The sequence below is a fragment of the Myotis daubentonii genome, chromosome 15, assembly GCF_963259705.1.
Source record: "Myotis daubentonii chromosome 15, mMyoDau2.1, whole genome shotgun sequence".
Classification (NCBI taxonomy): Eukaryota; Metazoa; Chordata; class Mammalia; order Chiroptera; family Vespertilionidae; genus Myotis; species Myotis daubentonii.
In genome coordinates, this window is record NC_081854.1 from 33311908 (window position 1) to 33323778 (window position 11871).

General features: G+C 54.8%; 1 protein-coding gene across 9 annotated transcripts; it reads left to right on the plus strand.

Annotated features, from left to right (window-relative positions):
* Positions 1-2053: 2053 nt before the first annotated feature.
* TAF1C (TATA-box binding protein associated factor, RNA polymerase I subunit C) lies at positions 2054-11650 on the plus strand. 9 transcript variants are annotated; one of them, XM_059667205.1, is made up of 15 exons: positions 2054-2327; positions 4715-4909; positions 6174-6255; positions 6474-6571; positions 6647-6736; positions 6834-6907; positions 7518-7756; positions 7899-8015; positions 8086-8203; positions 8289-8360; positions 8518-8653; positions 8808-8951; positions 9647-9821; positions 9908-10045; positions 10123-11650. In XM_059667205.1, exons 2-15 carry the CDS (start codon positions 4772-4774, stop codon positions 11112-11114), a joined length of 2613 nt encoding a protein of 870 aa, XP_059523188.1. In that variant the 5' UTR covers positions 2054-2327; positions 4715-4771; the 3' UTR covers positions 11115-11650. The 9 variants fall into 9 exon arrangements, with proteins under 9 accessions (XP_059523188.1, XP_059523186.1, XP_059523187.1 ...); XM_059667203.1 differs by having other exon boundaries at positions 2054-2208; XM_059667204.1 differs by having other exon boundaries at positions 6474-6736.
* Positions 11651-11871: the final 221 nt, after the last annotated feature.

The following is an 11871-nucleotide window of genomic DNA, read 5'->3' on the forward strand; positions in this document are numbered from 1 at the left end:
CGGTTCGCAGTCTGTAAGACTTGTCGCATTGTTACTGTGGATTGCTACCTTTGGGACTGACAGTGCTAACAGGATTGTGGATTGTGGCCGTGTGGACACTGGGGCATATGAGAAACAGTTCCTGGTGGAACCAGGAATGTATGACTTGGGGAGAGCAGGGGTCGGGGGCTGGGTAGATTCAACCTCCTAGTTCAGGGATTGGTACCAGGAAGAACAATTCTGGTTTTGGGATGGGTTTCAGAGTGAAGAATTAGGCCTAGGAGATAGGACACCAGCACAGCAGGTATTCAGAAATGGAATAATGGCTACCCAAAAAGATTTGAACAGTTTCCAAACCCAGAAACATCACCAATGGGAAATTGCATGAATGGCAATATATTCATACAATGGCAGTAATTAAAAAAAAAAAAAGAAACAAAATATCATTGTATGCCAGACTTGGGTAAATCTCATTGGCATGTTGAATGAAAAAAAAAAAAAAAAGCCAGGCCAAAACCGGTTTGGCTCAGTGGATAGAGCGTCGGCCTGCGGACTGAAAGGTCCCAGGTTCGATTCCGGTCAAGGGCATGTACCTGTGTTGCGGGCACATCCCCAATGGGGGATGTGCAGGAGGCGGCTGATCGATGTTTCTCTCTCATCGATGTTTCTAACTCTCTCTCTCTCTCCCTTCCTCTCTGTAAAAAATCAATAAAATATATTTTTTAAAAAAGCGAGAGTAAAAAAGAATAACTTCTGCATGATTGTATTTATATTAATTTCTTGAAACAAAATTAATCTATGGTGATAAAAGTCAGAATCGAGGTCACTTCTTGAAGGGGCTATTGACTGGGACGTGGCCCCAGGGAATTTTCTGTAGTAGTGGAAATGCTCTCTATCTTGAGCTGGGTGGTGGTTACATGGGTTTATTATGTATGTAAAAACTCAATGAGCTGTACACTTAAGACTTGTGCACTTTTGCATGTTAAGTATATATAAGTAACAGAAGGAGACATAACAGCTTGTTTAGAGAAAGAAAAGGAGGAAGGGAAGAAATGGATTGGGCCTCCCAGTGCAGAAGCTGGATGGGTATCTTATAAGAATGGTAAATAAAATACTGGTTCCTCAAAGATGTCCAGGGCCTAATCCCCACAGCCTATAAACATTATATTATATAGCAAGGGGGGATTAAGCTTGCAGATGGAATTAAGGTTTCTAATAGACTGAGTTTAAGATAAAGAAATTATTCAATTATCTAGGTAGGTCCAATGTAATCACCAGGGTCCTTAAATGGGGAGAAGGAGACATGAGTCCAAATCAGAGATGGCATCATGAAAAAGCCTCAACTGGCCATTGCTGGCTTTGAAGATGTGGATGGGGGCTATGAACCAAGGAATGCAGGCAGCGTGCAGAAGCTGGAAAAGGCAAAAGAACAGATTCTACCCTGGAGCCTCCAGCAAGGAACACAGCCATGCTGACACCTTGATTTTAGCCCAGTGAGACCCATTTCAGGCTTCTGACCTCCAGAACTGTACAGTATTGTATTGTTTTAAGCCACTAAACTTGTGGTAATTTGTTACAGAAGCAAAAGGAAACTAATAAAAATAGCCTTCAATATTTCTGTATACATACCTGCAAATTTTTGAAAAACTATATGTCAAAAAAATTTTTAGTCACAAGTTTAAATATCCTTCCACTACATTTTCACCAAAACCATGGAGATGCAGACTGAGCTTATTCCATTGACTCCAAATGACTTCCCTAAAGCCTGCTTCATAGGGTATAAGGACAATCATTAAGATTCCTACGGAGTAATCCAGTGCCTGGCTCATAGTAGGTGCTTAGTAAGTGTTTTTTGAGTGAACCAACTTAATACTCACAAGAATCCTGAGGAATAGGAGGTCAGTTAAGCAGAGGTGGAATGGCCTTCACTGTTGGGATTTAAGATTAGGTATTTCTACTGCCCAGGGCACTGCCGGCACGCCATTCCCCCTCCACCCGGGAGGTGGCGCTCTAGGGCGCTCGTGGGGCCAGGCTGGGAGGCGGGACTTTCTGCCTCGAAGGGAGCGCTTCCGGCCCGGCCCGGAAGACCATTCAGAGCTGCTGTGAGTCTCATCCTGAGAAGGTTGCCCGAGCAACGGTGCCGCTTTTGGGCTCCTTTGTGTCACGAGGCTCGGGCGAGCGTCACGTGGAAGCCCATTTCCCCGACGAGCACGGCATGGTCTGGGCCACGTGAGTCCGCACGCCGCCGGGACGGCAGGGAGAGGGGGTCCGGAGAGCTCGGTCCCCTCCGCGCGGGCCCGCCGCCGGGAGCGGTGCGGCTTCGGGACGAGTCAGCCGGCTTCTGCAGGGTGGGTTATGAGCCTCCGGCTCTGCGCCCTACAGGTGGAAGGCGTGGCAGCAGCCGGTAGACAGCGCTGGCCTGGAGGAGGGGGAGGGGGAGGGGGAGGGGCGGGTGGGGAGGACCGGCCGAGTAGGGCTGTGAGAGGAGGGGCCGTCCGGATCCCCTCACCCATCCCCTGCGACGGGCTCCCTTTTTGCCGCCTCCCGCGGGGCAGCGATGCGGCCTTGGAGTCTGAAGGGACCTGCGAGCCGCGGTGAGGTGGGGAAGCGAGGCTGCCTCGTCCGGGGGCTTTTCTGAGTCGTGGGCTCCCCGACGCCCTCCGACCGCCTGGGCTTGTTTGAAGCGGTTAGGCCCCTTGCTCCTCTCGTTCGTTTATTCCTGGATTGGTTCCCGCAGCTCACTTGTACTGATTGCTGCCAGGTAGCAGATGCCAAGGCGCTGGGGCTAAGTAGGTCCCTTTCCCATGGGGACTGTTGGAGCAGCTTTTAATCAAGCAGCCTCATCTTTAAATGTGCAGTTGCCCATAGCCAGCGTGTTCCGGGGGAAGCATGCAGGGTTGCGGGAGGGTAGGGTTGGGGGAACCGGGAGAGGATTCCTGACTTGAGACCTAAGGGTGAGTAGGGATTTGTAGGTGGGTGGGAAGGGCCTGGCACTCATTCGGAGCAGAGAGAGAGTGTGCACAGGCCCCGAGGTGAAAAGCCTGGTGAGGGAGAACCGAGAGGAGGGCGGTGTGACTGGAGCCCGGAACTAGAGACGAGCTAGAGGCTTGGTGTGTGTGCTGGATTGTCAGGGGTGCAGCCATCCCCCGGAGGCTTGGTTGCTCCTTAACTTGCGGTTGGTACAGTCAGTCCTATGGAAGCCAGTGTTTTTTTTGTTTTTTTTTACAAGGACTCACTGAGCACATCTTTGGTTCCTGCCACTGCGAGCTCTGGGTTTGGAAAAGAGAATGACAACAGCAGCCAGGCACCAGCAACTCAGGAATGAATCTGATACGGTTCTGGCCCTCAGAGAGCTTGCAGTCGAGTGGAAGCGATAAGAGGGTACATATAAGCCACATTAGAGTGAGGCTGACATGCCAGAGAGACATGTTCATTCATTTGACAAGTATTTACTGTGACGGGTATTTTGCATGGTCATAAGGATACACGGATGCACGGAGCTTACAGGATAAACTGATAATGTGCAGTGGCAGTTGCAAGGGGAAAGTTCTGTGCTTACTAAGACTCCATGGCTAGGGTTTGCTTTTGGATGCACCTGAGAGTAGCAGTGCAGAACCTGAACTTTGAATTTGTTGGGGGATCAAGCTGTTGGCCTCAGGCAAGTGGCTCTTTCCTGAGCCTCAGTTTCCTGAACTCCAAAATAGGGCAAATAGAAGAATAAAATATGTAGTGCCATGTCTGGCAGATATTTGTAGTCAGTAAGGGAACACTGCTATTATTTTTTCCTAGAGGCCCAGTGCACGAAATTCGTGCATGGGGGAGGGGAGGTCCCTCAGCCCGGCCTGCACCCTCTCCAATCTGGGACCCCTCGAGGGACATCCCTTTCACAATCCAGGACCGCTGGCCCCTAACTGCCGGCCTGGTCGCCCCTAACCACCTCTGCCTCGGCCCCCGCCACCATGGCTTTGTCCAGAAGGACGTCCAGAAGAAGACGTCTGGTCAAAGCATATTTCCCTTTTATTAATATAGATGTTAATTAAAAAAAGAGGGATGACGTGGCTACTTATACTTCTAGAGCATTTTGTATTTAAGCATAGCTCTTTCACTAAGCTTATTTTTATTCAACACGTAGTGCATTTTCTGGAAGGAACTGTGTTTGACAGAGAAATAAGTCTCAGCCCCTGGCTTTGGGGAACTTGAGTTAGTAGTAAGAGTATAGATTGAGTACGTATAGGGCGTGGGTAGTCTACAAATATGTAATTATAAAACCTAACAGCAATGATAGAAGTTGACTCCTCGCCACCTGTCTGACTTCATCCCCTACCACTCTTCTTGTTCATTCTATGGCCTCCTAGTTATTTCTCAAACACTTCCTGCCCCAGGACTTTTGCACTTGCTATTTATTCTGCCAGGAACCGTCTTCCTAGTTGAGGTTCTCTCCCTCATTTTGTGCAGGCTGTGCCAAATGCCACCCTCTCAACAAGGCTTTTCCTAGCTACCATGGCTAAAATCACACCCTTGGTCCATTGCCATCCCCTCCCTCATGGTTGGTTAGTTGGTTTTATTTTTTAAAGAATAGTTTGTTGATTTTTAACGAGAGGAAGGGGGAGGGAGAGAAACATCGATAATGTGAGAGCTGCCTCTTGCATGCCCCCGACCAGGGATGAAGCCCGCAACCCAGGTATGTGCCCTTGACCAGGAATCAAACTGGCAACCTTTTCACTCACTCTCCCAGGAACCCTGGAGGCCGTCGGTCAGATTCAGGCCTTTGAGAAGACCAGAGTCTTCCAGGATGGACTTCCCCAGCTCCCTCCGCCCCACGTTGTTTATGACCGGCCCCCTTGGTCTGAGCGATGTCCCTGATACGTCCTTCATGTGCAGCTGGAGAGATGCCCTGACCCTGCCCGAGTCCGTGCCCCAGAGCTCCAAGGTGAGGAGGTGGGAGAGGCCTGGCGGCTCTGGGTGGGTGCCTTCACTTGGCCTGTCTTCTGCCACTTACACCAGTTGGCAGGAGTATAGAGTGGTCAGCAAGACTCAGGCTGAGCCAGAATCCCCTCCTCTGGGGTCCATGGGATGACCTGCCATCTGCAGAGGGTTTACTGAGCAGGAGCTGTCGGCTTGCTCTTTCCTACCTCTCTCCCCAACTCTCCCCCTATTTGCTCGACAAATACTCATTGAACAGCTCCTACAATGTGCCAGGTACCTCATTAGGCCCTGGGAATCCAACATGAATAAGTCGGATGTTCTCCCTGCCCCAGTGGAACTTAGGGTTGGATTGAGTGTGAAAAGAAAAGTGAGCAGTCCACAGGACAAAGTCATTACAAAGTGTGATAATAGCTTTGAGCGAAACCAAAAATACACTGAGACAGCACAGTGGGGATGAGGCGGGGGGGAGGGGAGACCTTCTGGGACAGGAAGGGCAGCAGCTCTTTCCCTGGAAGCCGAAACCACCTGGCTGCTACTTGGAGACAGGCTGGCCAAGGCTCACTCCAGGCAGAAGCAAGTGGGTATGAAAATTAAGGGATTGTGGGGGCCTAGGGAGGGTCCAGTGAGACTCTCGATGAGGAAGGGCTTAAGTCAAATAATAGCACTTATTACCTGGTATCCTGTTGCCAGATAATAAGTATTATATTAAAACCACTAGGCACCCTGACCAGTGTGGCTCAGTTGGTTGGGCATCGTCTCGTGCACCTAAAGGTTGCCGGTTTGATTCCTGGTCAAGGCTTGTCAACTCTTCCATCCCCTGTGTGTTTGAGCTGAGCCATCCCCAGCTCTGCAGTGGGAAATGGGGTGGCCTGCGGGTGTCCGAACTAAGTCCATGAGATGTCCTGAGTGGAAATGAGAACCAGATAGGATTCAGGTCAGCCAGTAATGGTGCAGGGAGCTCCTTTGAGAGCCAGTGCAGCCTGGAAGTCAAAGGCAGACTGTAGTCAGGCTTTTTGGGTTCAAACCCAGCCCTTCTCTTTACTGGCTGTCAGGCTGTGCCAGATGCCACACTCTCAACAAGGCCTGGGACAAGCGACCGCCTCCCTGTGCCTCCATTTCTTTATCAGTAAAGCGATGATGACCATCGTACCAGCTCAGCAGGCTCTTTATGAGGATTGGATGTGTTAATAAAAGACAAGTGCTGGCGACAGTGCCTGTCCTGGGAGTGCACTCACTGCTATGTTGTTGTCATGGTCGCGTTTCTGCAGAGTGGAGCACCACACTTGGCCAAGGGCCTGCTCTGGGAGCCGGACACCCCTGGGCCCCTTCCCTTGCTGCCTCCTGGTCCAGGTAAGGATTTTGGTCCTTGGGGGCCCTCTCCCAAGCTGCTCCCCTGTTGCTTCTGTCCTCCATTCCTCCCTCCTCCCTAAGGCCTTCCCTCTCCCTGCTAATGCCCTCCACCTCCAGGGTCCTTGGGTACCTCCAGTCACCTGGGACACGTGGCCCCACTTCTGGGCTCTTCCCAGTCCCCAGGACTGACCCCTTCCCCAACCTTACTCTTCTCTCAGATCCCTGGGACCCTGGCCTGACTGCCCAGGACCTGCTTTTCCGGGGAGCTCCCAAGTTCCGGAGACAGCCCCAGGCTGTGCTGGACGTTACTGAACAGGTGAGTGGCCCCACAGTGGACAGTGCTGTGTGGCTGGAGCTGTGCTTAATGACCTGGTGTCCTCTCCTCCCTCAGTTCAGCCGGTTCCTGTGGGACCATGGTGACATAGCCTTTGCCTCCCTGGGGAAGCTGATGCTGGAGAATTTCAAACTGGAGGGAGCACGGGTGAGTAACCCTGGTCGGCCAGGAGAGGGGCTTCCATTTCACATCTCACATCAGGGGGAGCCCTAGGGTGCAAGCTTGACAAGGCCTTTCCATGCAGAGCTACTCTAAGAAGAAGACAGTGGTCAGTGTGAAGAGGATACTTGAGGACCTCGGTGGACACCAGCCCTGGGGGCAAGTGGCTAGTGAGAAAGGATGGGGTGGGTAGACCTAGCTGGTGGTGGGGATGTGGAAGGTACTAGACATGGATGGATCCAAGTCTCCATCACAATTGCTCCCCAACCTATGCAGTCATGAGCCATGATACTCATACAAAACTCCCAATTCCACTAGCCTAAGGGGATATGGGAATTTAAATTCATGGGCTGCAGGCATGGCTGCATCCAAAGTTTTAAATAATGTTTGAAACAGGGCTTTGTCTCTTTATTTTCTCATCCACTTGCCTCTGCCTGGCTTAATTCCTAGGCAGTTTCCAAGTGCAGCAAGATGGCTTATGATTCCAAGGAAAGAGCCAGTGACTTTTCCTGAGGCACCATTAGATGTCCCAGGAAGGGTGTTGCTGGTTGGCTTGGCTGTCGTGCCCATCTGTGAGCCAATCACTATGGCCGGGGTGATGGAGTACTCGAGTGGTCGGGGCACAGGAACAGGGTGGGTTGGTTCGTACAGGAAGAAATTCTAGGTTAGATTAAAAATGTGTCTACTGCACCTGACTTCTCTGGGGATGGTACCCCGTCCTCCTCATCACTGCTACAGCCCGATCCTCCTGCCATCCTCTTGTCCTCAGGTGTCCCTGGGCTTACTTCAGCCACCGACAGCGCCGGTTCTCCATCCTCGGGGACCCGATCCTGGGCAAGTCAGTGTCAAACCTCCTGGGAGAGCTGCTATATGAGGAGCTGGCGATGCGGTGGGAGCAGCTGCTCCTAGACGATGCTTTCACCGGAGGCGCATTGGCCTGGCTGCCCGGAAGGACGCCCCGGATCAGGCAGCTGGTCTACCCTGCAGGAGGTGCCTTGGACAAGCTGTGTATCCTTTCTTGCTGGGCAGGATCCCAGCCAGCTCCCTCTAGTGGAGGAGGCGCTCTTGGCATGGTCCAGGGGAAGGGCAAGGAGTTGGGGGGCCCTCAGTGACCCAAGCTCATAGCACTTATCCTTAGCGTGAGGCCCAGATTTCCAAGAGGTGCGTCTGACCCCAGGCAGTGACCCTCGGACCCTTGGGAACCCCGGCCACATTCAGCTCCGAGGACCTGTCCGGCAGGTGGTGACCTGCGCCGTGCAGGGAGAATGTAAGACCCTTAGCTACTTCCCTGCCCGCTGACCTGCTGCCTGACCCTGACCCTCTCCATCCCCCCTCAGCTCTGCTGGCTGTCCGTTCTGACTACCACTGTGCCCTGTGGAAGGTCAGCAGGCAGGGGCGGCCAGCCCCGCTCCAGGTGCTAAAGGTTGAGAAGGGGGCCACGGGGATCAACCTCAGGTAGGGGCTGAATTGGGCTGGTTGGCAAAGAGATAGGCATGGGAGAAGGGGGTGGCATAGCACTAATCACACTTATGCCCTGTAGCCCTCACCTGCCCGGGGAGCTGGTTGTCTGCAGCCGTTCAGGAGCCGTCTGTCTGTGGACACCCCATGACGGGTAATGTCCCATTCCCCAAAAACCTTCCACCCCACACACAGCTCCCCCTGAACTGCAACCCATACTTCTCACACAATATGTCCTGGACTCAGGGCCAGGGTGCCCCACATCTGCTCCCAACCCCATCTGCTCATCTCCCCACCCATGTCTCCCCAAGGCTTCAGCAAATCTATAAGGATCCTGAGACCCTTGTGTTTCGGGACCCGTCTCCTTGGCGCTGGGCAGACTTCACCGCCCACCCTCGGGTTCTGACTGTGGGTGACCGCACTGGAGTGAAAATTATCGACACTCAGGTGAGGGCTGGGGGATTGTCCCAGGCTCAGCAGTGGGATAGGGCAGATCCATGGGGTGGGGGCTAGCATGGGGCCTCCCAGGGCCAGGGAATCCAATAGACTGGAGGTGCCCTAAACCTCGGACTGTGGGAGGGCTGACCTGGCTTTCTCCCAGGGCCCGCCAGGCTGTGGTTTGCTGCTTTTCCGTGTGGGTGCAGAAGCATCATGCCAGAAAGGGGAACGTGTCCTGCTAACCCAGTACCTGGGGGAGTGCGGCCCCGATTCTCTGCAGCCCACACTCCATCTCATTTGTACCCAGGTGAGTGCCACCTTCCCCCTCCTGTCCCTTGTGCACTGTCTCAGCCAGCCCCTAGAGAGGGTCCTGGGACAGCTAACTTCAGGTGAAATAAGAATCACAAAACCCTAATGAGTCTCTGGCTGAAACATGCTAACTAGCGGGTGGGTACAGCCTCCCGGAGTGACAACTGAGCAGGGCTTTGAGGTGCTGGTGGAGATGGGCCAGGTGAGGAGGAAAGGCATGGAGTGGAGAGCAGTCTTTGCAATGCTGGACACTTCCCCGTGTGTTCAGGAAAGAGAAGGTGGTCTGAGGGTTCCCGAGGGTCTGGCCCCCACCACACTACATGCCGCCCCCGCCCTCCTCCATACACACACACACACACACACACACAGGGCGTTAGTAGGTGTGTCAAGCATAGGTTCCAGGGTCTGGTGAGTCAGGAGAAGGCTGAGTGAAAGCTGGGTGGGTTTCTGTCCACACCTCTCCTGAGCTCCCTTCTCCCAGCTGTGCCATCAGGATGAAAGATGGTGCTGCCCACTTGGGAAATACTCCTGTGTGGGTCTGGGCACATGAAGGTGGAGAGGTGGTCAGGGCCTGGCACAGTGCATGACCACTTGGGGGTTTGCACTCATCCTGAGAGCCACATGGGGCCACATCAGACCCTCTTCTCCATCTCAGTTATGTCCCTTCTGTCTCGTTTCTGCTCTTGCCTCCAGTTCTCACTCTACCTGATGGATGAACGCCTCCCGTTGGTGCCCGTGCTGAAGTGGGACCACAGCCTCCCTTCGGCTCCCCTGCTGGCCCAGCTGCTGCCTCCACCCCGCCCTGGCTGTGCGAGGCCGCTGCTCCTCGGAGGCCAGGGCGGGCAGCTGCAGCTGCTGCACATCACAGGTGAGGTCCAGTGGGGGCAGGAGGCGCGTGGAAGACGGGCAGGGCTGGAGCCTGGACAGGACCTCAGCTGCCTGTCCTTCTTCCAGGGGAGGGGGCCTCCACACCACGGCTGGCAGGGCACCCCCAGTCTCTCCCCTCCAGGAGCGACTCCCTTTCTGCATTCCCTCTGCTGGAGCCCAGGAGTCAGTGGCAGCTGCAGGAACGTCTACAAGCGCCAACCATAGGTGTGCTGGGCTGAGGGAGTGAGTTTGGGGGGCTGCACCCCTCCCAGCCTTGGACTCAGTGTCATTTCTGTCTTCAGGTCTGGCCGCCACCATCCTATCTTCTTCCCCCACACCAGTCCTGTCGCTCTTCCAACTCTCAGCGGCTGGAGATGTTTTCCACCAGCGCCTCCACCTCCGAGAAGACCCCAGGCCTCCCAGTGACCCCGGGCCCAACTGCCATGCCTCCACGGCTTCCTGGAGCCCCCAGGCCACTGCTTGCTGCCGCAGGTGGCTGAAGGCCCTTCTGGAGGTGCCACCGGCTCCCCCTGTGTGGACCGCACCCACCTTTTCCCACCGCCGTCTGCTGAGCTTCAAGGAGCAGCAGAAGGTTGAAGGGAAAGTGCCAGAGAGTCTCCGGGCGGCCATGGCCCAAGGGCGGCTCCTGCAGCAGAGGGACCTGGGCTCACTTCCCACAGCAGAGCCACCGCCGGGCCCCGAGCCCGGCCCCAAGGATGAACTCAGTGAGCGATTGGAGGCAGCCTGGGAAGGCCCGATGGCTGCCTGGTGGGAGCAGCAGCAGGACAGGACCTCGGGGCCCGGGAGGCAGCCAAAGCGGCACAAGCGGCGGATGCAGCTGTCCAATACCTTCTCCTCGCTCAGCGGCCACCTGGACCTCTCAGGTGCCACCAGCCCCCCTCACAGCCCAGACTGGACGTCCCCTGTGTCAAGGCCTCGGTCCCCAGTGACCTTGCCCTCCCAGGAGCTGACCCAGGATCTGTGGGCCCAGGGTATCCCCTCAGAGCGGCAGCAGACCCTTCGGGACTATATGGCCAAGCTACCTCTTCAAGGGAATACTCCAGAAAGTGCCTCCGCGTCCCTCTCCCAGACCTCCAGTACCCGGGCCACCCCCTCCAGACAGCGGACCCTCCGGGACTGCACAGCTGAGCTGCCACCCCACAGGGACACCCCAGAAGGTGCCACTGCGCCCTCCTCCCAGACCTCCAGCATCTGGGCCACCCCCTCCAGGCAGCAGGTGCGCGTCCTCTCTGGCTCTCAGCCACACCGGAAGAAGCCGCGCATGGGCTTCTGAGGGCCCGGGAAGCTGCTCCCCCACCTCTGGGGAGCCCCTGGTCCCGGACCAGCTGTGCCTTCTGTGGCTGGAACTTAGGGAGTGGAGAGGGAACAGTGTCAGGATACAGACCTGCTTCCTGGGGGCCACTGTGATGGGAGGCGTCCAAACGTGATTTGGAGCCAAGTAGGAGGAATAGGAGCAACAAAACTAGTTTCTCCTTTTCCTGAAGATACTTCCGGAGGTGGGTTGGCAGCCCCAGCAGTCCTGTCCTGAGGGTCTGTCGTCAGGAGGCAGCACTGTGCTTGATGCGGGGGCTCTAGTCAGGCCCTTGGCTCCGCCTCATGCAGGCTGTGTCCCGTGTCCCCTAGTCAGCTCCTCGCCGTGGTCGGGACAGTGAAACGAGACACTGAGGAGCTGCTGGTGCCTGGTGGTCGGTGGGTGTGGACAGCTGCTGTGGGCTCGGTTGTGTGTGGTACGGTTTCTCCCAGGAGCTGATGTTTTAGAGGAGACACTTTGGACCCATCTTTAGGGATTGAATAAATTTGTCGCCTGAGCACGGTTTTGAATGATAGTTTCTAGGACTTGGAGGTATTCACTTTCGTTGCTTTTTAGAAAAATATATATTTTATTGATTTTTTTACAGAGAGGAAGGGAGAGGGATAGAGTTAGAAACATCGATCAGCTGCCTCCTGCACACCTCCTATTGGGTATGGGCCTGCAACCAAGGTACATGCCCTTGACCATGCCTCGACCCTGGGACCTTTCAATCCGCAGG